Here is a 25,039-nt window from a genome sequence, read left to right as displayed (position 1 = left end):
TGATTTGGGTGATAAGGAATGCGATTTTTTTCATTCTGATTTCACCAGATGGTACAGAAAATTGAATAGTATTTGTAAATCGAAGAAAAAAAAATTAATTATTTTTTTCATTTTTCACGATTTTTTACCATCTACATGGGAAGGCTTATATGAAACTCTCGGAGACTCGGTATAATGCACAAATGAGTTAAAATAAATGAGATACTAGCCAGAATTGAAAATAAATTTGATACTTGAACAAATTGAAAATAAATGTAATACATACCACTTTTATTTTCAATATCTTTCAAGTACCAGATTTATTTTAAACGCGAGTTAGTATCTCATTTATTTTAATTCATCGTCTTGTATCAGTATTTTTTTAAAGAAAGTTTGGAGCTCATGATTATTCTTACCCATTCATTTGTGAGTATACAACAGTACACACACAGCGATAAAGAGCAGCTCTGACTTTAGCCGAAACGTAGCGCCTATTGAGTAGCAGCTACTGCATAGGACAAACTAATATCTTAGCACGATGTATTCACTGCTGAAAATGATGATGAGTGAACTCTAGTTTATGAAAACAATTAGAATTCCATAGAATTCAATATATATATATATATGCATAAAGAAATTTTTTTTCAATGCAACTGAATTTTTTAAAAGATAAATAAAGGCTTGTTTAAACGAGAGAATGTGAAAGGTCATACAATTGTTGTTATAGACCTATAACATTGACATTTAAACACTAGTAAATAAATATCCACAATGTTGCCGTGAAACTTGAGTTGACTTAAATTTTTTAAGAAATTTAAGCATTTCAATTTTATATTCAGAAATATTTGAAACTTTGTTTCTACCCACAGAGTGCACAAGTGAAAAACTATTCATGAATGTCAGTTTTTTTCAATATCACAACTTTTTTTTATATATTTGAATGTCACCATTGAAACCAAATAACAAACTTTATATTTTGAATGAACTATATATTTGTTTATTAAACACAATTACCTCATTGAATGTAAACATTCATCAAATCAAATCTTCTATTCATTTTTGAATTTCCACAGAAATGACGGATATAATAAGAAATATAATAAACAACGATTTTGATTCAAATACATACATTTTTTGAAAATAATTGTTTTTTTTTTTGAGTAAATTCAATACATTTTTGAAAATATTGTAATATAAAATTTTATTTGTAGTTTTGTTATTTTCCAAAAACTTTCTGATATATTTGCAAATTTTTGACTTGTGCAAAAAATATGCGAAATAAAATCTAATAGTTATATATTCAACAATTTGTATAAAACTCAATTTAAGTGTGTTTTAAATCAACGCGAACCAATTTGCAAGTTTGTTACAAGAGAAAGCCATAAATATATAATCTAGTTTCAGATTAAAGTTATTAAAAGCGATTAATTGTTTATAAATCAGCCGTATATTTCAACAAATAAAACAAATTAGACCAAACTGAAAATGCCACTGAGTTAAAGTTAAGAAGATGACATATAGAAAAAACGCTGGCCTTGAACGTGTTCGCTCTCAAAATGATAAGAATATTAATTGTAACATAAGTAATCGGATGTACCATTTTTTCTTTCTCAGATAAAATTCGTTACTTCCTATTTCGATCGTTTGTTACAAATGTTGAGTTAAGAAAAAAAACTAAAACTCACAAAATTTTTAATTTTTTTTATTACGTACATTGATGTTGATGTGAAATTAAAAATAAGTGTGAAAATGATATTAATTTGTTTATAAAAAATAATGATAAATATTCTTTAGAAGAGTTTTATAAAAAATCGTACAGGTTTACTTTGGAGCGATACAATTCTTTTTTGATTTTATAAATGGTAGAAATAAAGTTCATGTCCTTTTGCATTTTGACCTTAAACGTTTTCCTTACTTATTATTATTTTGAATTAATAATAAAAATGCCATAATTTACTGAGAAAACTGGGTTTTGTGTTTTATTTCATTTATTTTCTTAATATATAACAGTAAAGCACAGACATTCGTTATACTTGTTAGAATTAAATTAAATGTTGCTTATTTTTTCTGTTTGAAAAACTTGACGAGTGAGCCTTGTACACCGCCGAAATGTGCTGGTACTTGTAATGACGTTTGGATCCATTTGGGAAGTTTTATTTTGATGCGTTCCTGTTGATATCGTTCATCAATTAATAAAACACTTGCATAATCATTGATGTGTCGAATAGCTCGACCAATGCATTGGTTCACTGCTTTCATACACAAATTTTCGTAATATTCACTACTTGAAAATGTCTTGACACTTTTATCAGTTTTATTGTTCTCGAGAGAGATTTTATCTAGGTATTTCATTTTTTCAGCCAATTCCGGATTTGTTTTATTTGGAAAAGGTAACCCCACAATACAAACACAACGTCCCAAATCATCGGAGAAATTCAAACCTTCACTTAGCTTCCCACCGACGACACTCATCAATAGTGCACCAGTTTGTTGTCCAGCTTCAACACATTTGGAAGCTGATTTTACTGCTTTGGTGTAGTCTGACAACATTTTTTCGGTTTGATGGCCACCGGACCGAGGCTCTTTGAATACTTTCTTCTTTTTTTCAATACGTTCAAGTGACTTGGATTCTATTAGGTGATAATAAAAGTTGTCCATTACATCGTAAGATGTGAAAAAGCAAACAATGCCGGCTGGAACAACACTACAAATATTTTGAATCACCATTGTTAAATCAGCTAACTGAAATGAAAGAATGGAATAAAATTATAAGTAAAAGAAGAATAAAAAAAGGTTTTTTAATTAGTGAAAAAAAATAATTATATGAAAATGTACATATTTTCAATTACTCTTTGATAACGCCATCTATTGACGTTCAAGTTAATTCTTTGATATAATGTAAACGAGCCTATGTTCACACTGTCATAATACAAGAATTGTCAAATGTCATCTAAAACGACGCACATTTGCACGCAAGTTGTATTTGATTGTTACTATCAAAATAAGTTATCCTTTAAAATATTATTTCATTTCAAAAAAAGTTTAATAAAATAGTAGTAAAAATGCCTTATGCCAATACACCATCAGTACAGATTACAGATCTATCCGAAGAAAATGTTAAATTTGTGATTGAAGACACCGATTTAAGCATTGCAAATAGCTTGCGTCGTATATTCATTGCTGAAACGCCGACAATGGCAATTGATTGGGTTCAATTTGAAGCAAACTCCACGGTTTTGGCTGATGAATTTCTGGCTCATCGTATTGGTTTAATTCCATTGATTTCGGACGATGTCGTTGATCAAATGCAGAATACTCGTGAATGTTCATGCATTGATTTTTGCACCGAATGTAGCGTTGAATTTACATTGGACGTGAAATGTGATGATGAACAAACTCGACATGTCACAACGGCCGATTTGAAATCAAGTGATCCACGAGTCGTTCCAGTGCCATCACGACGTCGCGAGGAAGAAGAAAATGAATATGGTGATAACAACGAAGAAATTCTAATCATCAAGTTGCGAAAAGGACAGGAATTAAAGCTACGTGCGTACGCAAAGAAGGGATTTGGTAAGGATAACGCCGTGAAACTTGAATTGACTCAAATTTTTTAAGAAATTTAAGCATTTCGATTTTATATTCAGAAAGATTTGAAACTTTGTTTCTACCCACAGAGTGCACAAATGAAAAACTATTCATGAATGTCAGTTTTTTTTTTCAATATCACAACTTTTTTTAAAATATATTTGAATGCCACCATTGAAACCAAAAAACAAACTTTATATTTATTTGTTTTTACTAATTTGAAGGTAAGGAACACGCCAAATGGAATCCCACAGGTTAATTTCCTTTAAGAATAAATGGAATAAATCTATGAACATTAAAACTAACATATCAATTTATGACAAATTTCAGCCGGCGTTTCATTTGAATATGACCCAGATAATTCAATGCGTCACACACTCTATCCGAAGCCAGACGAGTGGCCGAAAAGTGAACACACCGAATTGGAAGAAGATCAATATGAAGCCGAATTTAATTGGGAAGCCAAACCGAATAAGTTCTTCTTGAACGTGGAATCAAGTGGTGCATTGAAACCAGAAAATATCGTTTTGATGGGTGTAAAGGCACTCAAAAATAAATTGTCAAACTTACAAACACAGTTAAGTCATGAACCTCAAACTGATGCCTTGGCAATTGCATAAATTTTCCACCAAAAAATACTTTGTACTTTAAATAAACATATTCAGAGATCTAAATAAACTTACCATTTCCATGTTTCCTCGATTCATATAATTGAACAAAAATGATGAGTTTCTGGGACCTTTTGGTACCACTATTGGTAGTATGGCTTCTGATGCAACGACATGCCCATAAAAGTGCTCTTCGATTCGATCTATGACGTTTTGAAATAGCTGTGTCTTGAATTCAGTTGTGGGTTGCATTGTACCACCGGCTACAATGACAGAACGACATTCATTCAATAATTCAGCAAATGGTTCACTTGCATTTAATAACAAGTATTTCATAAATGTTTTTGATTGAATTGTTCGATGTTTCGAAATTAAGATTCGACCATCTGTTGATGTCGATTTTTCCAACAATGCTTCCAAAAAACTTAGAAATATTCGAATTAAAGACGCTGAGCCCAAATGATTTGTATTATCTAGTGGTTTTTCAGTTTCCAATGTTGATTCTTCATTTCGGTTTTGTGTTTGGTTTTGATTTTTACTCGACTGTTTATGGGACAACTCCTGGAGATAACATAAATGTGCTGGGTTTTTTTTATCGGATTTTGGTTGTACAGAGACCTCTACAGTAGCGTATTGTAGCGCAAAACCGTTGATTTTTTGTGCCAAGCGTGTTTCTTCACAAAATTTTACAATTTCCAATAGATTACTATACGAAATATTAATATCATCGAGAAGTTCATGGGTTAGCATCATTTGTGATGTAAATTCTACCTTTTCATCGATTTGAGATTGTTTTGTTGGTCTCATGATCGTCATGAATCGATTGGCTATGAAAATTAATTGATTTAAACGGAGCAGATTTCTCGTACTAAATCTATCCAAATATTTTGTTTTGTATGCATTTAGTTGTTGATAGATGCGATGCAACTGATCAGCGGTGATTTCGGCACTGTGAATGCTAGCAATTGTATCAAGAAGATTATGGGCTTCATCAATGATGACAACACTATCTTTGATATTTATATCCAATTGTTCGCGAGTTTTTTTATGAAGCAGCATCTGATATGGTAGCATCACAACCTGCAATTAAAAATGTGGTGTTTTTTTCGATTGTTTTTGGAACGGGTGACTAAATCCAGAAAAAATAATACGAATTTTTCCAACCTCCGCATCGACCTGTGCTGCCCGAGCTGCATAGTAAGGGCATCCCTTTTCAGTTTTCGCTGTTCGAAGCAAATCTTCAATATCCATAATTGAATCAGAGTTATAGAGTGCATTGTGCGAAACATTTGCAATAGCATCTTGGCTATAAAATGGACACGACGTACTTGGTTTCATCACTTTTGATTTCTTTGTAACATGTCCCTCTTGATCCGTTTGTGTAGATTGGCAACAAGTTTGATTTGATTTTCTTTTTTTCAGTTCCAAGCAACGTTCATTAATCAAAGCATTTGACTTTAATGATCGCACTTCAGTATTTATACAAAGCTGTTGGCGTGACGCCAATTGAATCAATCGAATTTTATTACCATAAACGGTCTTTTTCAGTTCATTTACAACTTGCGATAGTTGTGAATGTGTACGACTGCAGAAATAAATCTAAAATAAAACAAAAATTTCCATTATCCACTTACTATATAAATGGCATTTAAGAATACTACTTTTGTATTTTGAAACTGATTTTCTAGTAAATCTTCTATTTCATCTTGCTCGTACCTAGGGTTAATCAGAAAATAAAAATGGAAATAAATTATTGGAATAATGGAAATTAATCAATAAGTAATGGAAGTAATGGAAACATATGACGAAAGTATAAAGATTAATGTGAATGATGATAATAAAATAGAATGGAAAATGAATCGAAGGATTGGATCAGATTAACATTTCAATTATGGTAATGGAATAGTAATCTTACCCATCGCCATCGTTGTCTTCAATTACAAATTCGTCATCATTGTCAACTGGTTCAGTCTTGTTATAATCATTCTCTAGTAAATCATTTGAACGTGATTCTTTGAACTTTTTAAGCGATTTTATTTTCAGTTGGTCTTTCCATTTTTTTCTCATTTCAATGATTTTATGATCGTATTCGTCCATTGCTTTCAATTGTTCTTGTAGTTTATTTAATTGCTCTTTCTTTTCCAATAAACCATACTGACCAGCCAACCAATCATCACTTTTGGCGTTTTCTGCTTCGCCAGCTTTGATTTCTTTTTCCATATTTTGAATTGTTTCCATTAGATCTACTCGATTTAATTCATGGTGATCTGATAGCCATTTCAAAGCACTGCACATTAAACTGTAAGTAAGCCACCACAATCAAATAATAATTTTAATCAAATACTTGTTACCCCTACCTTAATGTTTTTCCAGTTCCAGTTGGTGACTCAAATATACCAATTTTACGATTTTCAATCACTGAATATAATGCCCGCATGAATTTATTTTGAATTGAATACGGTTTGAATGGAAATGGAAAGGAGTTGGGACAGCTGATCGATTGTTTTCGAACAAACATTTCAAAATAAAGTATATTTTCAAACGATGAAACGATCGGCTTCGTTTACATGAGCACTGTTAATTGAGGTTAAGCTTTTCCTTTGACATTGACATTTTATACAAAAAATGTACGCAAATATAACGCTGTCATTTTTTGCGCGGTCAATTTCAAAAACACATTAAAAGTCATTAAAAATATGTTTTTTTTTTATTATTTAACATCTTTCATTTAGCAAAGAAAACGTGAATATTATAACTGATGTATTAATAAAGTATTTTTGAATAATTCAATAAGTTTCCTTTGTTCTGTTGAGTAAAAAGATACCCAATTATTTGACACTTTCTTAGTATTAATGCTATTATGGGCTATTATTCAATCAATTGTTTGGTAAAAATAATAATAAATGAAACGCAGTAGAGATAGAATAACTAACTATTTATTGACAGTGACATTTTGACAAACGTATCTGATAATTTCTATAAATTTGTATTTTTCTTCTTCTAAACTTAAGGTTGAAGTCAACATTAAGACAAAATTCCATTTCTTATGAGTAGTCGATGAATCAATCCTTGTTTCTATCTTTCAAATAATAAATTTTCCAAGCTAAATTATCATTGTTATCTCACTTAAAATTAATTTATATTAGCACTTTTGGAAGTGTGTGTTTGTTTGTTTGCGTGTGTGTATATAGGATTTCTTTGTAGTTATTTCTTGATGATATATGATTGTGATGGTGATGGGATTCACTATCTCTTGTATAAAAAGAGTCTTGATCGGGCAGGCGCTTGGTATCTCCTCTTTTTTTCGGTATGTAGAATTGACTGGATGCCTTATATTTGCTTGCCGTGATGAGTTTCTGTAAAAGGAACAATTCATTTCCCATTAAAATATTATCTAAAATAATGTATCAGATCTAAAAAAAATATGAAGAATGAAAAGCAGTTTTTTTTTAAAAAAGAGGACTAAATGAATAAAATGTACCTCGTCTAAAAAGTTTTGGTGCAATTGTCATTCGATTTGGAACCAAAATGGCAATGAGGCACTCTCAGCTTAGTAAATCCATATCCATTCCGAAATTATGCAGCAACAATTCGAATGACATTGAAAATTTTGTTGAAAAAAAAAAGTGTTTAACAGATCTATTGCATTAGAATACCGGTGCCGGTAGCTGAGCTACAAAAATGCACCGATGTGCCAAGTGTTGATGCAGAGTCCTGGTAACTGAACTATTTGATAGAATGAAAATCATATTAAAATATATTATTTTTAATTCATGTAAAAAAAATAATAATTAAATTGTGAATACTTGTGAAAAATACGGTTCTTCTTGAATTGCACCCAATGGTCCTGAATTGTCGGGTGGCGTAAGTTCGACGCTTTCACCGGTAAATTCTGAGTCAAAATATCTGGTGTCGGTGTCATTAGTGACTTGGGGCTTGAACGGTGGCGTAATTTTCTTATTTTCTAATTCTTTCCAATTAATTGAGGCAAAGAACGCATGAGCCATAATTTCTTTGACATCATCCGGTCCACCGCCAAGTCTATCTTTCGGTGCTTTCGCTAACAATCCACTTAACAGACCGCGAGCTTCCAGTGACAAATTTCGTGGGAATTTCACTTCTTCGACTAAAATCAATGAAAATAAGATATCGTGGTCGCGATTATAAAATGGCAAGCGTCCACACATCATTTCATACATAACAACTCCAGTTCCCTATGAAAAAAATAATGAAGTATTTTTTGTAATTATTGAATAATTTAAAAGTGATCCTTTTCTCGATACTTACCCACCAATCAACCGCCAATCCATAATCATTGTCTTCTAATACTTCGGGAGCCAAATACTCAGGAGTACCACAAAATGTTTTCGTTGTTGAACCATATGTTATTTCCTCTTTGCACAAACCAAAATCGGCAATTTTTATATGACCATCTTTGTCAAGCAATAGATTTTCCAATTTTAAATCTCGATAAATGATCCCTTGCGAATGCAAATAGCCCAATGCACAGATTATCTCAGCACCATAAAAGCGGGTTCGATCTTCTGTAAATACACGCTCACGACTCAAGTGAAAGAATAGCTCTCCACCATTCACATATTGCATCACAAGGCACAAACGATGTAACGTTTGAAATGAATATTTTAGCGACTAAAAGTGATGAAAACATACATCGATTATTAAATATATTTTAAAGAGCTGGTTTACGTTTCTTCTTACAATAATGAAAGGATGTTTTGTTGATCGCAATACTCGATTTTCAGTTAGTGTGTGTTCGACTTCATCTTTTTGTATGACTACATCTTTCTTCAACATTTTAATGGCATAAAGAGTCTCAGTGGACTTTTCACGACACAAAATCACTTTACCGAATGTTCCTTTACCTAGGGGAAAATCACAAAAAAAAGAATAGAATTAATTTAAAATAATCGACAAATGATCGAAAAAGAATCAATAACAATTATTAAATAATAGAAAGGTAATTTACCCAAGACTTTTAAAAATTCAAAGTTTTCCAGAGTCTATAGAAAAATTATTTTACGAAAACAATTACTACAATTTTCAATAATTATGCATGGTACAAATAAACAAAACATACAATTTTAGTTTTTCCGCTTGTTTTACCTAAGGGGAGAATCACAAAAGAAAAGAATTAATTTAAAATAATCGAAACTAATCGAAAAATAATCGTAAAACAATCAATAATAATAAGTAAGTAATTTTTAATGTTTTACCAGTCGCAATTCCCTGAACGGAAAACTTTTCAGAAAGTTCGTCTTCAGCTATAGAGGCCATATCTACGTCAGTCATATCTGTTGAGCTGAATGGTGACATCGCTGTCTCACACATTTCACTGAGACGATTTGCCACATATCTTAATAAAAATTAAAATGAAGAATTTTTATTATGAATATTTTGTAAAGCGAATAATCTGTAGTTAGCAAACTTACCGAATGGCTTCCATCCACTGTTGTCGTTCTTGTTCACTTTCCACATGAAATGTTCTTTCGATGACGTTTGCCCATTGTAATCCACGTATAATGAATGTGTATGGTTTTGGACGATCTACACTCATTATTTGACAGCCTCTGACAGTGAAATTATTTAGCTGTTCAACGGAATTTGTTCCATCTGGTTTCGATTTGTAGCCCATTAGGGAACCATCGTCACGTAAAATGAAATATCTTGGTCGCCAATTTTTGATGTGTTCGCCGCGCTTGTATAGCCAGCCTTCTTTTGCAATGGTGGCTGACGTTGCTCCGAATGCTTCATTCATTTTCGGTGTCTTTTTTTTTGGGTTCTCCTTCTTGGGGTTGTTATTGTTCGGATTTTTGTGGTAGTCGATCTAGTATTACGCTTAATAGTTCTTTATACTTTTGGTCTTGTTGTTGTAGTAGTTCCTTATACTTTTGATCTTGTTGTTCTTGTAGAGCTTTTAATATTTCTTTATACTTTTGATCTTGTTGTTCTTGTAGTTGTTTATGCTTAAGTTCTTCTTCTTCTTCTTGTTGTTGTTGTTGTTGTTGTTGTCGTTGTTGTAGTTGTTCGTATAATGCTGCTAGGGTTGTGTTTTGTTTTTGTAGTTCTTGTTTAAATACAACAAAATTTGCCAAAGTCTTGTGAATTCCCTGGCTTACTCCTTCTAATTCCTTTGATAAGTTTTGAAACTTTTGATCTACTTGTTGTTGTTGTTGTTGTTGTTGTTGTTGTTGTTGTTTGAATAATTCTGCTAGTTTGTTTAGTTCTTGATTTATTTCGTTAAAATTTGGCAAATTAGCGAAAGCTTCTTGTATTGTTCCTTGTATTGTTTTTATATCGTTTGATTGATCTGTTGCAACAGTTAATAAAAAGTTCAATTTATTTTCACGATCCAGATTTTGAAACTATACTGTGAAACCTATGAAATTTTAAAAAGATTTTTTTTCGGTTTTTTGTAGATAAAATTGAAAGCTCTAGAATAAAAAAAATTTATTGTTTGATCGCATATCGAAATGCTATCGCTTGTCGAAATGCGACTAAAAACGGTTGCATATAAAAGCGATATACACATTACACATAGTCTTGAGAGTAAATTCAGGTGTTTACTTCACCCTAGGGGCAAACTACTATTACAACGTAATCACGGGGGACGGCAGTCCCCCAAGTGACGCAATACCCACATTCATATGAAATATGTATATTTTGCGTCAATATCACGTGGGGGTAAACCCCCTACCCCCCTTGCACATTACTGCATTAAAAAGTAAATTTCTCACAGTCTTGAGAGTAAATTTGGGCGTTTATTGCGCTACATAAACCAAAAATTTTGACAACCAATGCACATAGGACACTTAACAGGACTCCTACTATACCGTCAAACACAGACCATTCAATTATATACATTTGCGATGGCATGAAAATTGGATTTACGGAAAAGTGTCTCAAACGGTTTTGGCAAGAGATTTACAGAAAAGTGTCTCAACTGATGGGAAAAGATCTTTTATTTTTGCTTTATGTCAGAAAACTATATTAAACCATGCAGCTAGACATACACTAAACAAATAATTTTTATTGCTCAAATATTCGTTGGTTAAAATTTCTGCATGTAATTATTTTTTCTGCTTTACGTCTGAAATTTCAAACATCGTTTCTTTATCATAAAATAACACTAAATTATAAATATCTGCACGTAAAAATGTGTATTTATTTTTTTCTGTTAAGGTTTTTCCTTTAAGGTCCAAGGTGCACTGGAAACGTGCAACAATTGGTTGCATGGATTGAGAGATAGTTGGAAGAAATCGACAAATCGGTTGTCCAGAACATTCAGAAAATTTTGATGGTTTGACGCATACTGAGAAAAATTGAAGACAATGGTTGAATAAAGGTTTATAGTTTATACCAATAAAAACGAATTTAATATTGTGTGTTTGTTGTTCGAATGGCAAAAGTCTGAATTTACTCTCAAGACTTATTACATATATGAATCGTTGCGGCGAAAGAGTAGCTCTTATTTTTCTCCAAATAATACTGCAACATAAAGTTTTTTATGATTAGTTTATTTGTTGTATTACAACAAATAAACCGTGTGAAAAAAACTTCATGTTGCAGTATTATTTGGAGAAAAATAAGAGCTACTGTTTCGCCGCAACGATTCATATGTTACATATGCTAATTCTAATCCATTCATTACCTTTTTTTTTAGTTACTTGAAAGTTATTCATCTTTGCAAATATCTCAGGCTTTGGCTTTCAGACGAAAAAAGGACAGTTCAAATTTTATCTCATAGTATGTTATAGCAAGTTCTTTTGAGTTTATTATTGAAATCTTTTTTTCAGAGAAATTTGAGGATTGAAGATTACAATAAAATAACTGAAAGAGACTTACTAGAGAAAATATAATAAGTTTTTGAAGAACCTACCGTTTATAGTTAAACCAAAATTACTGACAAGGTCTGGATGCGCCATGCTATTTCGTGAAATTAATAAAAAAAAAGAAATTTATAAGAAGTATTCAATTCCGCAATGAAATTTAATTTTACGCACAAAACAGGAAAATATCTCAAATTTGTATTTTACTTTTCCGCACACACCTAGTGTGTAAGGTAAGGTATTGGAATCAATAAAAAAATTAACACCCAAAAATGTGTTTTCTGGGTGTTTTTGGGGCCAGGGAACACGAATCTAGCGTTTTTTCGATGTCCGAATGTATGTGCGTGGTACCCTGTACGCAAAAATTTGTTAACACGATAACTTTCAAACAAGGAAAGTAATTCAAAATCTGACTTGACAGGATGATTGGGGGTGCCGAGGATTAGAAACCATTAGATTTTGAGCGATTTTGGTTGATAGAGTGAAGTGGCATGTCTGGTGTGATGCCCATGGGCATCCATGGGAAAAATTCCATTTTTCTTCCAAAAGTGATATTTAATGTATTCTTAAACACTAAAAAAAACACTTTTGGGTATGAGAAAACCGAATATGACGTTAGTTTTGCGATAAAAATAACTTTAGACACATTTTTCATACAAAAATTTCAAAAATTTTTTTTGTGACGGTGGTGGTGTTTTAATCGCAGTTGAAACCCAATTCATCAGTGAGAAATTGACTCTTTCGGAGAATAGTGGCCTTGAACACGTATGTGTAAAAATTGTGCTCGATTCGTGTAATGTTTTTATATTTTCGGTGTACATTCGGTCATTACACGAGACAGCCAAACTTTTGGAATTCGCCGAAATTGTAAAGTTGATCCCTTTCAATGATAATGACATTGTATTAGTGTGCGGTGACTTCAACCAGCCGGATATTAAGTGGATCAAAGCAGATGACGGTGAGTACTATTTGCCAACGAATGTGTCAACGGATGGTGGTATAGCCGTATTTGAAACGATGTTCGATATCGGTTTCCACCAATTGTCAAATGTCGAAAATCAAGCTGGCAATGTTCTGGACCTTGTGTTCACAAACAAGTTCTATGAAATGTCACTGATTGAATCAACAAGACCATTGATAAAATCGGACATTTGGCACAAAGCTATCAAAATTGAAATAACAATGGATGAAATTGAACACACAACATCGCAATTATCACAAATATTAGCATACAACTCGGTTGATTTCGATACGATGAACGAATTCTTCGCTACAAAAGACACTTTGTCACGAATGGATCGAATAGATGACCTCGAGAATGCATTTCAAATTTTTGATAATGTTCTACACGAGGCGATCGATTTATTTGTGCCTAAGATCACTGTACAAAAAAGCACCGATCCGCCTTGGTACACAAAACCATTGAAACACTTGAAAAACATCAGAAGAAAAGCGTATAAACGAGCAAGGGAGACTGGCAATTTCGGCGAATATAACACCATCACAGATTCGTTCATACAGTTACAAAGCCAACTATTCAGGTCGTACATAAACCGCATACAATCACAAATTCGATCAAATCCAAAACACTTTTGGTGATTTGTGAACGATAGAAGAAAACGAAGTGATATTCCGGCTATTGTTGAATACAACAATGAAACTGCGAAGACAGACACATCGAAAGCCGAAATCTTTGCTGATTTTTTCAAAAGTCAGTATACTCGAAGCGACGGAATCGACTTGGACCAAATTCTGAGTGAATGTGAAGACTTATCGTTTGACATTAACATCAAAGAAGTCGATGTTTTAAGGGCTTTGAAATCGATCAATGTGAACAAGGGAGCAGGTCCGGATGGTATTTCACCGAAAATGTTGAAAAATTGCGCGCACACATTGTCGAAACCATTAACAGCACTATTTTGTAAATCGTTGCATCAAGGATACGTTCCGGGAGCATTGAAAAATTCCAGAATTGTGCCAATATACAAGTCTGGTAAAAAGAGCAGTGCTTTGAACTACAGGCCAGTAGTGATAATACCGACAATAGCCAAACTATTCGAAATTGTTGTGTATAACAAAATCGAAACATTTGTTAATTTGAAAATCAGCCACAATCAACATGGATTCGTGAAAAATAGATCAACATCGACAAATTTGCTGCAAATGGTGAATTTCACAATAGACTCTATGGTCAAAAAATGTCAAACTGATGTGCTGTACACCGATTTTGAGAAAGCATTCGATCGTGTGAACCACAAAAAATTAGTGCAGAAGCTGGTGGGATTCGGATTCGGACGAAGGATTGTCAAATGGATCTATGGATATTTGACAAAACGAACACAGTTTGTTGAAATCGGTGAAAGAAGGTCACAGACCTTTACTGTGCCATCAGGAGTACCAGTGGGAAGTATCTTAGGACCTTGTCTTTTTATTGTTTTTATTAGCGTCATTGTCGAAACCGTGTCAAATGCAATTGTTTTATTATTTGCAGATGATCTGAAACTAATCAGAACCATACAATCGCCCATTGAAGCCATCATTTTTCAAAATGCTATCGATCAATTGAGTGACTGGTGTATTGAAAATAACGGCCAACATGCATTTGAACGGATCAACATACACAAGCAGGGCTTTCAGATTTGAAATCAAATGATTTGTAAAATCAACAAATCATGGAAAAAATCATGATTTGAAATACACTATTCAAATCAAATAAATCATTTGATTTTATTTGGATGGACGTGTATATTTTAAATCAAATGAAATGATTTGATTTATTTGAATAGTGTACATCAAATCAAATGATTTCAATTTTTATATTTATTTGATAAACAAATCAAATCAATCAGAATATATTTTAAAACATTTTTTCCATGTACAATTCATTTTGGTCACACTTTACAGTCTTTTAAAATTAATAATTTTTCGAACATATCGTCGTTCATAGACTGCCGCTGTGGTCCCAAAATCATCTCTGAAAAAAAAAAAGATTTTTTTATGAAAATTTGTTACGGATTAAGTAGTATTTTGTTTTACTCGCAAATGAGAAAAGTCGTTGTATTTGATGAACAAATGACGAATGTATGGATAATCGCTTAGTTGTGAAAGGTCGTTTTCATGCTCGATTTCTTCAATTCTCAAATAAGTTGTGACTTGCACCCTTATTAGACTCTCGCGATTTAATTCAGTTTGAATGGATGAGTTCTTCTTTGGGAAGCGGTATTTGAACTTTTTATTTTCTGAAATAAATATTATTTCATATCAATTTGGTGAAGAAACATAAAAAAATATATAAGTTATAATATAAGCAGAAAAAAGTACCATTCGAATTCGCATCTGGGTCATTTCTTTCATTTATACCGAGATTGTGTTCAGCTATCGGTAATTCCATCGCTTTAGCGATTAGTAGCTCCCGAATGTGTAAAGTGTGACCAAAATGAATTGTACATGGAAAAAATGTTTTAAAATATATTCTGATTGATTTGATTTGTTTATCAAATAAATATAAAAATTGAAATCATTTGATTTGATGTAAACTATTCAAATAAATCAAATCATTTCATTTGATTTAAAATATACACGTCCATCCAAATAAAATCAAATGATTTGATTTATTTGAATAGTGTACATCAAATCAAATGATCTTATTTTTGATTTTGATTTAAAATCCACTTTTGAAAGCCCTGTACACAAGGATCTGGAAGTTGTATTTGACACTAAGCTGACATTTGTCAATCACATCGACCCGATTACAGCCAGTGCACATGGGGCAATGGGTTTTATTAAACGCACATTAAAGAATAAGTTCACGATTGAATCTGCAAAAATGTTATACTGTGCACTAGTTAGATCAAAGCTAGAGTACGCGAGTATTGTATGGCAACCATACCACCGTATCCATTCCAATAAAATAGAGTCAATTCAGAAAGATTTTGTGATATGGACATTGAGATTTGTTTACCAGAGAGATGAAAATTTTGTGTTGCCACCGTATCAGTTTAGATGTAATGTGTTAAATATTCAACCGCTTTGGAGACGGCGTATAAATGCCTCTGTATTCTTAATTTATGATCTCCTTTTGGGTAAAATAGTGTTTAGTTCACTTAGAAATAAAATTGTATATACAAGACTGCAATATGACGAAAACCAAAGAAATTTGGGAAATTCAGAACTGATTAGAGTTAGGGCATTTTCATCTGATTATGCACATAATCAGCCGTTTTACGTAGCTTGTAGAAATTTTAACTTGATAAGGGAAACATTTTTAGAATCGGCATCAAGACACATTTTTAGAAGCAATATTGTCAAATTAGAAAATGTGATATTTGACCATTGAAAAATTTAACTTTTAACATTATGTATTATATAGAAATAAAAACAGTGAACACAATCGATATCTGCTGCTCCGAAGTCGAAAAGGCTGGTAGCTGGATATTCGATCGGGTGGTGTTTCATTGTGAACGACATTGTATAAATTGTGTGTTAAATTCAGTCTGTGATCAGACGGTGAATAAATAAATAGCAATAGTATGGAAGCCATGACTGTATGATATCGTAATGCATACATGCGCACGTGGGGGGTTACTTTTCCCAACGCTCAGTTAGGTTTTTTGGACTGGAAATGCATCTTCAGAAAATGGTCATTCTTAGGGTAACTTTTGATGATCTATCGATTGGCACCATTGGTTTTGACCCCCTCTCGTAACCCTCCCCCCTAGGGGGGAGTTCGGGTTTGAAACTTCAGACTCATATTTAAGGTCTTTGGAGTGGAAAAACATCCATGACCCTACTCCCATACCCGGGGTATTTTTCAGTGCTCTATCGATTGGCATCATTGGTTTAGATCCTCCGACCGACCCCTCCTCACATTTTGGGGCTACCTATTTTTCTTATCCCAAAAATATATATAGGATCCGATTTAAGGGCTAGGGGTGGAGAACTACCCTCCAAATACCCCCCCTAAATTTAAGGTATTTTCGATTCCCAATCGATTGGCATCATTTGACACCCCCTTACCCCCCTTTTGGTTCCTATACGCCGACCCCAATTTAAGGTCATTGAGGGTGAAATACCCCCTGGGTGTGTTCCTACACCCAAGGTAGTTTTCAGTGCTCTATCGATTGGCATCATTAGTTTTTTGACCCAAACCCCTTATCCCCTATATACACCCCCGTCTATCTATACCCAGACTGGTTCTTGATCCCAATTTAATGCTAATTTTTTTTTTAAATTATGCACTATAATGCACTATAGTGTTGTTCAGAATGATAAGAGAAATTTTTTGGGTCACCTGTACCAAACCACGGGTATCTCCCGAGCAAAATTTTGGATTTTTCGCTCAAAAACAAAACCCTTAATATGCATTGAAATTTCTTCAAGCTTTCAGAATGTTAGCTTTTTGTAAAAAAAATAACCTCTGCAAATTTTCACATTATTACGATATCATATAGGCATGGCTCCGATACAAAAATTCCCATTTTTAGTAGTTTTTGTATGAAAAGTGCTTCGAAAATTATTTTTATCGTAAAACTAATGTCAGATTCAGTTTTCCCGTGAATTCTTTGAGTAAAAGATTTGTAATAAATGCATGTTGCGGATCACAGTGCGGAAAAGTTCATCTTACGGATGTAAGACATTTTATTGTATACACAACGACTTGTTTTCTTTTTTTCTTTTTTGTTTTCTTTTTTGTTTGAGCGAATATAACTCTGTGGCACAAGCACAAAGCTAACTTTCTTTACATATGTTAACTTGAATGTAACCCTGATAATATTTCATGTATCAACATATCGAAGGCATTTTGTTGGTGACACTATTTTTTATTCTATTAATCCAAAGGAAGCTTATATAGCCGTGTCGTAAAAATAATAAAATAATAATAACAGAAATTGAGGTTAAACATTATCATATTAGAATTGAATCTAGTACTGTTCCAATGAGCATCCACAAAAAACAAAACAACAAAAGTTTTGTTGGTTCTTCCAACAAAATTTAACAAAGAGAACAATGAACAAATGACGCTTCTATATATTATTATCCATTTTACTCTTACACGTGTTGGTTGAAAAACGATATGTCAATGACCCAAATGTATGTTGTTTTTTCATACATTCGAATATAAGTGTTTGGTAAAAAATGAAAATATATGCATGAACTATAGTTGACTCATTAGGTGGTGTGCAAATCAATAACGCAAAAGCATCTTTTTTGTTAAGCAAATACAATGATTAATATAAAGAGGCTTACGTACGCAAGCTGACTTTTCCGCATGGAACCGAAATTTTGGGAATAAACTGAAATGATGGCCTACGTATGGTTGCAGTAACTTAAATCACCGTGAAAACTTGTGAATATTATTTTTTCATCAAAATAAATAATCACACCAAGTTTAAAGAAATTTCAATCAAAAAAAAATAGCATGTTCAAAGTTTCACATCATTACGGTACCACAATCATTACGGTATCATTTTAAGGCATTTTTCTCATAAGTCTAAGAGTCTAAGTCTTACGCCGATCAATCAATGTCGTTGAAAATTTGACCAGATCTATTCCTCGTAGTGCCCAATCATCCCGTAAAGTCAGATTTTAAATGTCTGAGCACGAAACCATCGTGTCACCAGAATGGTTGAAAAATAATCAAAAAAGTAAAATGTATGGATTGCGGGTACTCCATCCGGACCAAAAAAAAATTACACCGGTCAACAGATATTGCTCAAAAGCTAATCGTCTCCTAGTAGTCCCAAATCATCCTGTAAAGTCAGAATTTGAATTGAGTTTTTGGAAGAAGATTATTCGTGTTAACAACTTTTGCACGCCACAGCGACGCACATTAATATGCCCCAAAATCATCTCCAATCGTGTTTTCTACATGAAATATGCATAGAAAACATGTTTTGGGGTGACTTTAATCTTTTGGCCTAATACAATACCTTTCCTACACTAGGTGTGCGGAAAAGTAAAATATCAATTCACTTCTCGTGTGTTATTTTTTCCTTCTTCAAAGAATAGAGAATCAACATATGATGTGTTCTTTTCTTTATTTGATTAAAAATTAAATGTATCTAATAAGTTCTACACCGAAGCGCGTGTTTCACACACGCACTACAGTCGTCTAGTCACTAGAGTTCAAACCTCTTCAAGGACACTCATTCATCGATCTAGCGAACAAATAAAAAAACCACCGAATTTCACTGCATGTACAGGGTAACTGTATATGTGTGAGAGCATTTCAGATGTGAGCAATATGTGAGTCGTTCTTGCCGCGACTGGAGACGCTAAAATCGACGCGGGTACAGCACGCATATAAGTTCTTTCGTGGGGAGTACAAAATGTAATGCGTAACAAATGAATTTGCCAGAACGAAATTTGCTTGAAGTTTGACGATCGAAACATACTAACTCACTCATCGGCGTGCGACAGACGCTTATTCCGCAGAGTTGTCAAATTAATGAAATAACATATGTAAATATACATAAACTTTGTTTAAATCTATCAAAGTCCCTTTTTCATAGCGCGGGAAATTATTTTGTTGGCTTTTACGTCGTTCTCTTTTGAGAAAGAAAACAACACACGAATTTATTCACAACAATACAGTTTCTGTTTAGTAAGAGAAGATTATTTTGCTTTGAAGAGATGAGAAAATATATACGAAATCAATTGGATTGCTAATCATGATTTGATGGGATACAAATTGGTATAGATCTTCGACGGAAAATCCATTTAAATTGAAAATAAATGTTCGACGTTCTCATAGAAGATGCAAGATTAACATGTGACGTTTGCATAAGTTGCGAATGCAAATCATAACGTTATAGATTTCATACAAAATTTGACACTACTTTACCGAATGAATATTTATTGAGCAGTGCAGTACTAATACGTAATAAATAAGTCAAAATATGTGTATTTTATCTCGATATAATGACACGTCCACGAACTTTCATATGTTTTTGTTTGTTCGTCTGTTCATAGATTTGTATTGCGTTCGTTCCTAGAAAAAAACGCATAGCCATATTTGATACGTAAAACTAGTAAACACCCAAAGAATAAATTGAAATAGATTGATCGAGAATCAGAATATTGAAACTACATATAGATAAAGGAAAGAAGAGGAGATCTTTTTGGATGATATAAACAAACGACGCAGAAAAAAATAATAATAAACCATGCCTTTCAAAGTTTATATTATTACGCATGAAAAAATATTATACTATTCGGAAAAATGGAGGCCTTAAAAAGAAAAGAAAAAAAAGATTACAAAATGACAATGAAAAATTGTAAGTGTAAAATTGTAACATTTGATCAGCAAAACACGACACAGAATACCATATTTATAGGCCCAAGCGATGATAAACCAACAAATAGAACCTAAAAAAATGAGAATATTAAAAAAAGCAAAGACTTTGCAGTATACTGTATTATGTCGAAATTACAAACACACAAACTGGTTACATACATGTCGAATATTGCCTTTGTATACACAAGCACACACGCAAACGTTCAATAACACAATCATACATCAAAATGGCGCGCTTTACGCAACATACGCATTTGAATCACACAATACAATGACAACACGTTTGATTTGTTAATTTTTTTAATAAATTCACCAGAATTACATCACAAATATTTTCTTTTTCAATATTTGAATGTGATTAGTTATTGGTATGAACTGGATTGATAAGTAATTCAAACTAGTTAAACTACGATAAATACATGAACATGAACAAATAAATACACACATTAATTGAACAACCTAAAAAACGGTACCTAGAATTGAAAGTCATTGAAGGTTGTCCCTTATTTCTTCTCCGTTAAATAATTATTTTTGAAAAATTTGCATAATGTCTACAAATAATGAAAATCTTTGTTTTCTTTTTTTTCATTAAAAAATTGTACATACTTCAGATTTATTTTCTCAAAACAAATAAATACACACATTAATTAAACAACCTAAAAACGGTACCTAGAATTGAAAGTCATTGAAGGTTGTCCCTTATATTTTCTCCGTTAAATAAATTTCGTTGAAAATTGTGCATTATGTGTAAATACGAAAAAATAAAATCTTTTATATTACCTTTGTTTTCTTTTTTTTTCATTAAAAAATTGTACATACTTACTTCAATTTTTCATTTTTGGTTTTTAAATTTTTCTCCAAACATTTTTTTCTTAGTTTGTGCTTAATATGTTTTTTTTGTGTGTGTGTGTGTGTTTTTTTATTTCATCTACCGCGATAGTTATACTTTATTTGGCACTTATGAATTTTCGTAATATATCCAATTTTGTAGCTGTTTTTATTTTGTCTTTGTAAATTCAGTATATTTTTCAGATAATACAGAAAAAGTAAGTTGTATTTTTACACTACTCCAGCGGAAATAATTTCGCAAAATTATTTTCACTAAACAAGAAATAATGCACATAGAAGAGAATATAGACGAATACGTATAAAATTATCTGTTTATTTTAATTTTACTTTTGTCTATGGAATCGTCACTTCATTAATTTGTTGCACTCTGCTCTGTTGTGTTATTTTCATTTTTGTTTCCCGTTTGCCTTTCGTTTAAGCAGTAAAAATATTTTCGTAGGAAACACACAAATTAAGAACTGTTTCTTCGTTGACAATTGTTTACGTTTTTTATTGAACTCCACACAATAAATTATACAATATATATTTCTTAAAACGCCACTATAAACATTCCGACTGAAAAAAAGAACTATATGCATAAATGGATTTTGATTTTATGGTTTTGCGACTACTCGCATTGCGAAATTGATTTAGACTGAATTTTTACATTGACCACACAATTTTTCCTTCGATATTGAAGCTATGAAGCTACCGTAATTGTTTGTATGTGTGGCAGAGACGCATCATGTACATCGTACCAATGGCCCTTGTTCAAGCATAGACTAAAAAAGAAATAAAAGCAACAAACGCAAACGAACGAATGAACGACACACAAAAACGAGAAAAACAATCTGCCGCCATGTTATTGTATTTCTCGTTCGTGAAGTGTTTTGGTTGTATATTTGTATCGTGCAAGTATTCAACCAATATTGTTGTTCATGCGTTCATCCACATTCCATTGCCATTGATTGTGATTGAATATACATTCAAAATTATTTTCGAAATGATTTTATTATTTTAATCAAATGTTTATTTTTTATTTTTATTTTTTTGTATCTTGGTTCTTTGTTTCAAGAATATATTTCATATATTTTTTATGTTTTGCATCGAAACTCAGTTGGCTGATATTTGACCAGCCCTGCGCATATAAATTGAGCAAATGTCATAAGGTGTTGAAAAACCATCATGTTTTTGTTGTTTATACAGTTTTGGGCTAATTTAAATTGTCATTTCCAATTTTTGGTATAAAATCAAAAGTCTTATATAAAAATAAAATGTCTTACATCCGTAAGATGAACTTTTCCGCAACGTGATCCACAACATGCATTTATTACAAATCTTTTACTCAAAGAATTCACGAGAAAACTGAATCTGACATTAGTTTTACGATACAAATAATTTTCGAAGCACTTTTCATACAAAAACTACTAAAAATGGGAATTTTTGTATCGCAGCCATGCCTATATGATATCGTAATCTTGTGAAAATTTGCAGAGGTTATTTTTTTCACAAAAAGTTAACATTCTGAAAGTTTGAAGAAATTTCAATGCATATTAAGGGTACTTCCCATACAAAATTTCGTTTTTGAGCGAAAAATCCAAACCAAATTTTTGTTCGGGAGGTACCCCTAATATGCGTTGAAATGTCTTCAAACTCTCGAAATGGTATTTTTGTATGATAAAAATAACCTGTGCAAAGTTTCAGCTCATTACGATATCATACAGGCATGGCTTCCATACAAAAATCCAAATTTTTTGAATTTTTTGTATGAAAAGTGTTTCGAAAGTTGATTGTATCGCAAAACTAACGTCATATTCGGTTTTCTCGTACCCAAAAACCCCTCAATACATATTTTTGAGTGTTTAAGTATACATTAAATATCACTTTTGGAAGAAAAATTGAATTTTTCCCATGGATGGACATGGGCATCACACCAGACATGACACTTCACTCTGTCAACCAAAGTCGCTCAAAATCTAATGGTTTCTATTCCTCGGCACCCCCAATCATCCTGTGAAGTCAGATTTTGAATTACTTTTCTTGTTTGAAAGTTATCGTGTTAACAAATTTTTGCGTACAGCGTACAGCGTACAGCGTACCACGCTCATACATTCGGACATCGAAAAAACGCTAGATTCGTGTTCCCCGGCCCCTAAAACACCCAGAAAACATGTTTTTTGAGGGTGTTAATTTTTCGACCGATTCCAATACTTTACCTTACACACTAGGTGTGTGCGGAAAAGTAATTGTGTTCTATTTTCTTCCGAATCGAGCTTGAGCAGCTGATTTATGGTCAAAAGTGATGATATGCACTTATTAAATGTCGATATAATGGATATTTGAGGTACTTTCAGGGAAATTTTCATTTTTGCTCAAATTATTTACATGCAAAACGCTATATATTTTACCTGTTCCAGGTGGAAAATGATAATTCCAATTTATTTTAAGAACTTTGTGAGAGGGTTTCAACACTAATTTCATAATAATCAGTTATTTTTTTAACAACAACAATTTTTTTTTTTTGTGAACATCTCAGCAGATTCACTTTTTTAAAGTAAAAATAGTAGAGAAACAGATTTATTAAGAGAAGACCTTACCTTTTGATTCAAAAGTTTTGAAAAAAATAATACCCATAAATGGTTTGATTTAATTGGTTTTTTGTTTGATGCACAAATTATTTTTATTTGTTTATTTTCAATTTGTTCTCAATCCATTGTCTCTTATCTCACTGCACTTCGCCATACTCAGTTATACTTTGTTTGCTTAATCGTTTTACTTATTTTTTATAAATTATTACATTCTCATTGTCATTTTACATATATCTTGTTCATTTTTAAATCTTTTTACATTATTTATTTTCATAGCGATATTCATTTCTGTGTGTATGTTTTAATTTCTGGTTTAATTTTCATCGGGAAAATGATTCAAGTAATTTTGTTTTACGCGTTGCCTCTCGCAAACTATATGTTTTATTGAACAGAGACATAGATTTGTTTTGTTGTGTTCACAACAAAATTTCCATACAAAAAGGGAAAGAATTTCAAGAGAGAAACTATTGAGAATATGTCAATTTATTATAATATTAAAGCAAAATTTTTGTTTGTTTTCGATTTCTCAATGTATACATGTGATTTGGAGAAGGGGCGAAGGATAAACAATTATAAAGAAAAAGTTAGATCCCTTATGATTAAGTTATATCTTAAGAATTTTATCAATGGCAATTCGATTGGATTGTATAGCATCATCTATGTATCCAATTCAAAAGCAAATTGCCATCGTGTCAAAGCGAGATTATTACATAAAAAACTTTCAGCGTGACCTATTATCTGCAGCTACATTTTTGTGTCAATGTATTTTTAGTGTCTACAATATTGATGAAGTAACCGAGAGTCGAGCGCTATCCATATAAATACATTGTGACGTCACACATCTTACACAGAAACGACATCTTTGTAAAACAGACTAACTACAATGTAAAAGTATAGCGAGAGAGGAAGGGAGTAAATAAAAAGAGGAAACAGATACGTTTGATTTACATTGTAGTTAGTCGGTTATTAATAGATGGCGTTTATATAGTGTGCCCTTATTGCGCTTGACTCTCGGAAGTAACAAATAAAGGAATATTTCATTTAATCATAATGCTTTTATGCTTATCTGTGTACATTTAAAGCCTATTTTATATTTATATGATTGGAAAGAAAAACGAAAATCAGAAAAACAGAAAGTCAGGTGAAGCGAATTTCTTTTTTTTTCTAGTTCCATTTTTGTCGTGTTTGTTAATATGTATATGAATGTCCGAGAATGAATGTGAGTCTTCTCGTGAGAGTTTATTGAAATGTAACACCGCACAGAGAAAAAAAATTTGGTAAATGTAAAGGGTAATTTGTAAGTTT

General features: G+C 32.2%; 4 protein-coding genes across 10 annotated transcripts; 2 read left to right on the top strand and 2 right to left on the bottom strand.

Annotated features, from left to right (window-relative positions):
- Positions 1 to 1,931: 1,931 nt before the first annotated feature.
- Positions 1,932 to 6,762, bottom strand: LOC116347190 (ATP-dependent DNA helicase DDX11). Of its 2 annotated transcripts, none has more exons than XM_031777697.1 (6): positions 6,533 to 6,762; positions 6,091 to 6,474; positions 5,837 to 5,891; positions 5,340 to 5,774; positions 4,251 to 5,255; positions 1,932 to 2,721 (listed from the first exon to the last, which is right to left on the bottom strand). In XM_031777697.1, exons 1-6 carry the CDS (start codon positions 6,691 to 6,693, stop codon positions 2,038 to 2,040), a joined length of 2,724 nt encoding a protein of 907 aa, XP_031633557.1. In that variant the 5' UTR covers positions 6,694 to 6,762; the 3' UTR covers positions 1,932 to 2,037. The 2 variants fall into 2 exon arrangements, with proteins under 2 accessions (XP_031633557.1, XP_031633558.1); XM_031777698.1 differs by having other exon boundaries at positions 6,091 to 6,462.
- Positions 2,942 to 4,269, top strand: LOC116347191 (DNA-directed RNA polymerase II subunit RPB3). The gene is made up of 3 exons (XM_031777699.1): positions 2,942 to 3,552; positions 3,792 to 3,821; positions 3,898 to 4,269. The coding sequence occupies exons 1-3, from the start codon at positions 3,042 to 3,044 to the stop codon at positions 4,185 to 4,187; spliced, it is 831 nt and encodes a 276-aa protein (XP_031633559.1). The 5' UTR covers positions 2,942 to 3,041; the 3' UTR covers positions 4,188 to 4,269.
- A 333-nt stretch (positions 6,763 to 7,095) lies between the features above and the next one.
- Positions 7,096 to 21,913, bottom strand: LOC116347192 (RAC serine/threonine-protein kinase-like). Of its 6 annotated transcripts, none has more exons than XM_031777700.1 (13): positions 21,495 to 21,913; positions 21,142 to 21,419; positions 12,073 to 12,119; positions 11,845 to 11,899; positions 9,626 to 10,572; positions 9,410 to 9,549; positions 9,274 to 9,299; positions 9,163 to 9,196; positions 8,895 to 9,058; positions 8,463 to 8,825; positions 7,982 to 8,389; positions 7,657 to 7,901; positions 7,096 to 7,531 (listed from the first exon to the last, which is right to left on the bottom strand). In XM_031777700.1, the coding sequence occupies exons 5-12, from the start codon at positions 9,949 to 9,951 to the stop codon at positions 7,815 to 7,817; spliced, it is 1,548 nt and encodes a 515-aa protein (XP_031633560.1). In that variant the 5' UTR covers positions 9,952 to 10,572; positions 11,845 to 11,899; positions 12,073 to 12,119; positions 21,142 to 21,419; positions 21,495 to 21,913; the 3' UTR covers positions 7,096 to 7,531; positions 7,657 to 7,814. The 6 variants fall into 6 exon arrangements, with proteins under 6 accessions (XP_031633560.1, XP_031633561.1, XP_031633563.1 ...); XM_031777701.1 differs by having other exon boundaries at positions 21,142 to 21,324; XM_031777703.1 differs by having other exon boundaries at positions 9,626 to 10,503; positions 21,142 to 21,913.
- Positions 10,667 to 14,015, top strand: LOC116347189 (the record flags this gene model as incomplete). Its single annotated transcript, XM_031777696.1, has 3 exons — positions 10,667 to 10,742; positions 12,729 to 13,566; positions 13,636 to 14,015. Coding segments are annotated over exons 1-3 (1,294 nt in total), but the record flags the coding sequence as incomplete, so codon positions are not given.
- Positions 21,914 to 25,039: the final 3,126 nt, after the last annotated feature.

The sequence above is a fragment of the Contarinia nasturtii genome, unplaced genomic scaffold, assembly GCF_009176525.2.
Source record: "Contarinia nasturtii isolate CC-2019 unplaced genomic scaffold, AAFC_CNas_1.1 Cnas_scaffold_1718, whole genome shotgun sequence".
NCBI classification, from domain to species: Eukaryota; Metazoa; Arthropoda; class Insecta; order Diptera; family Cecidomyiidae; genus Contarinia; species Contarinia nasturtii.
The sequence above is the reverse complement of the archived record's forward strand: the minus strand, read 5'-3'. Positions and strand labels throughout refer to the sequence as shown.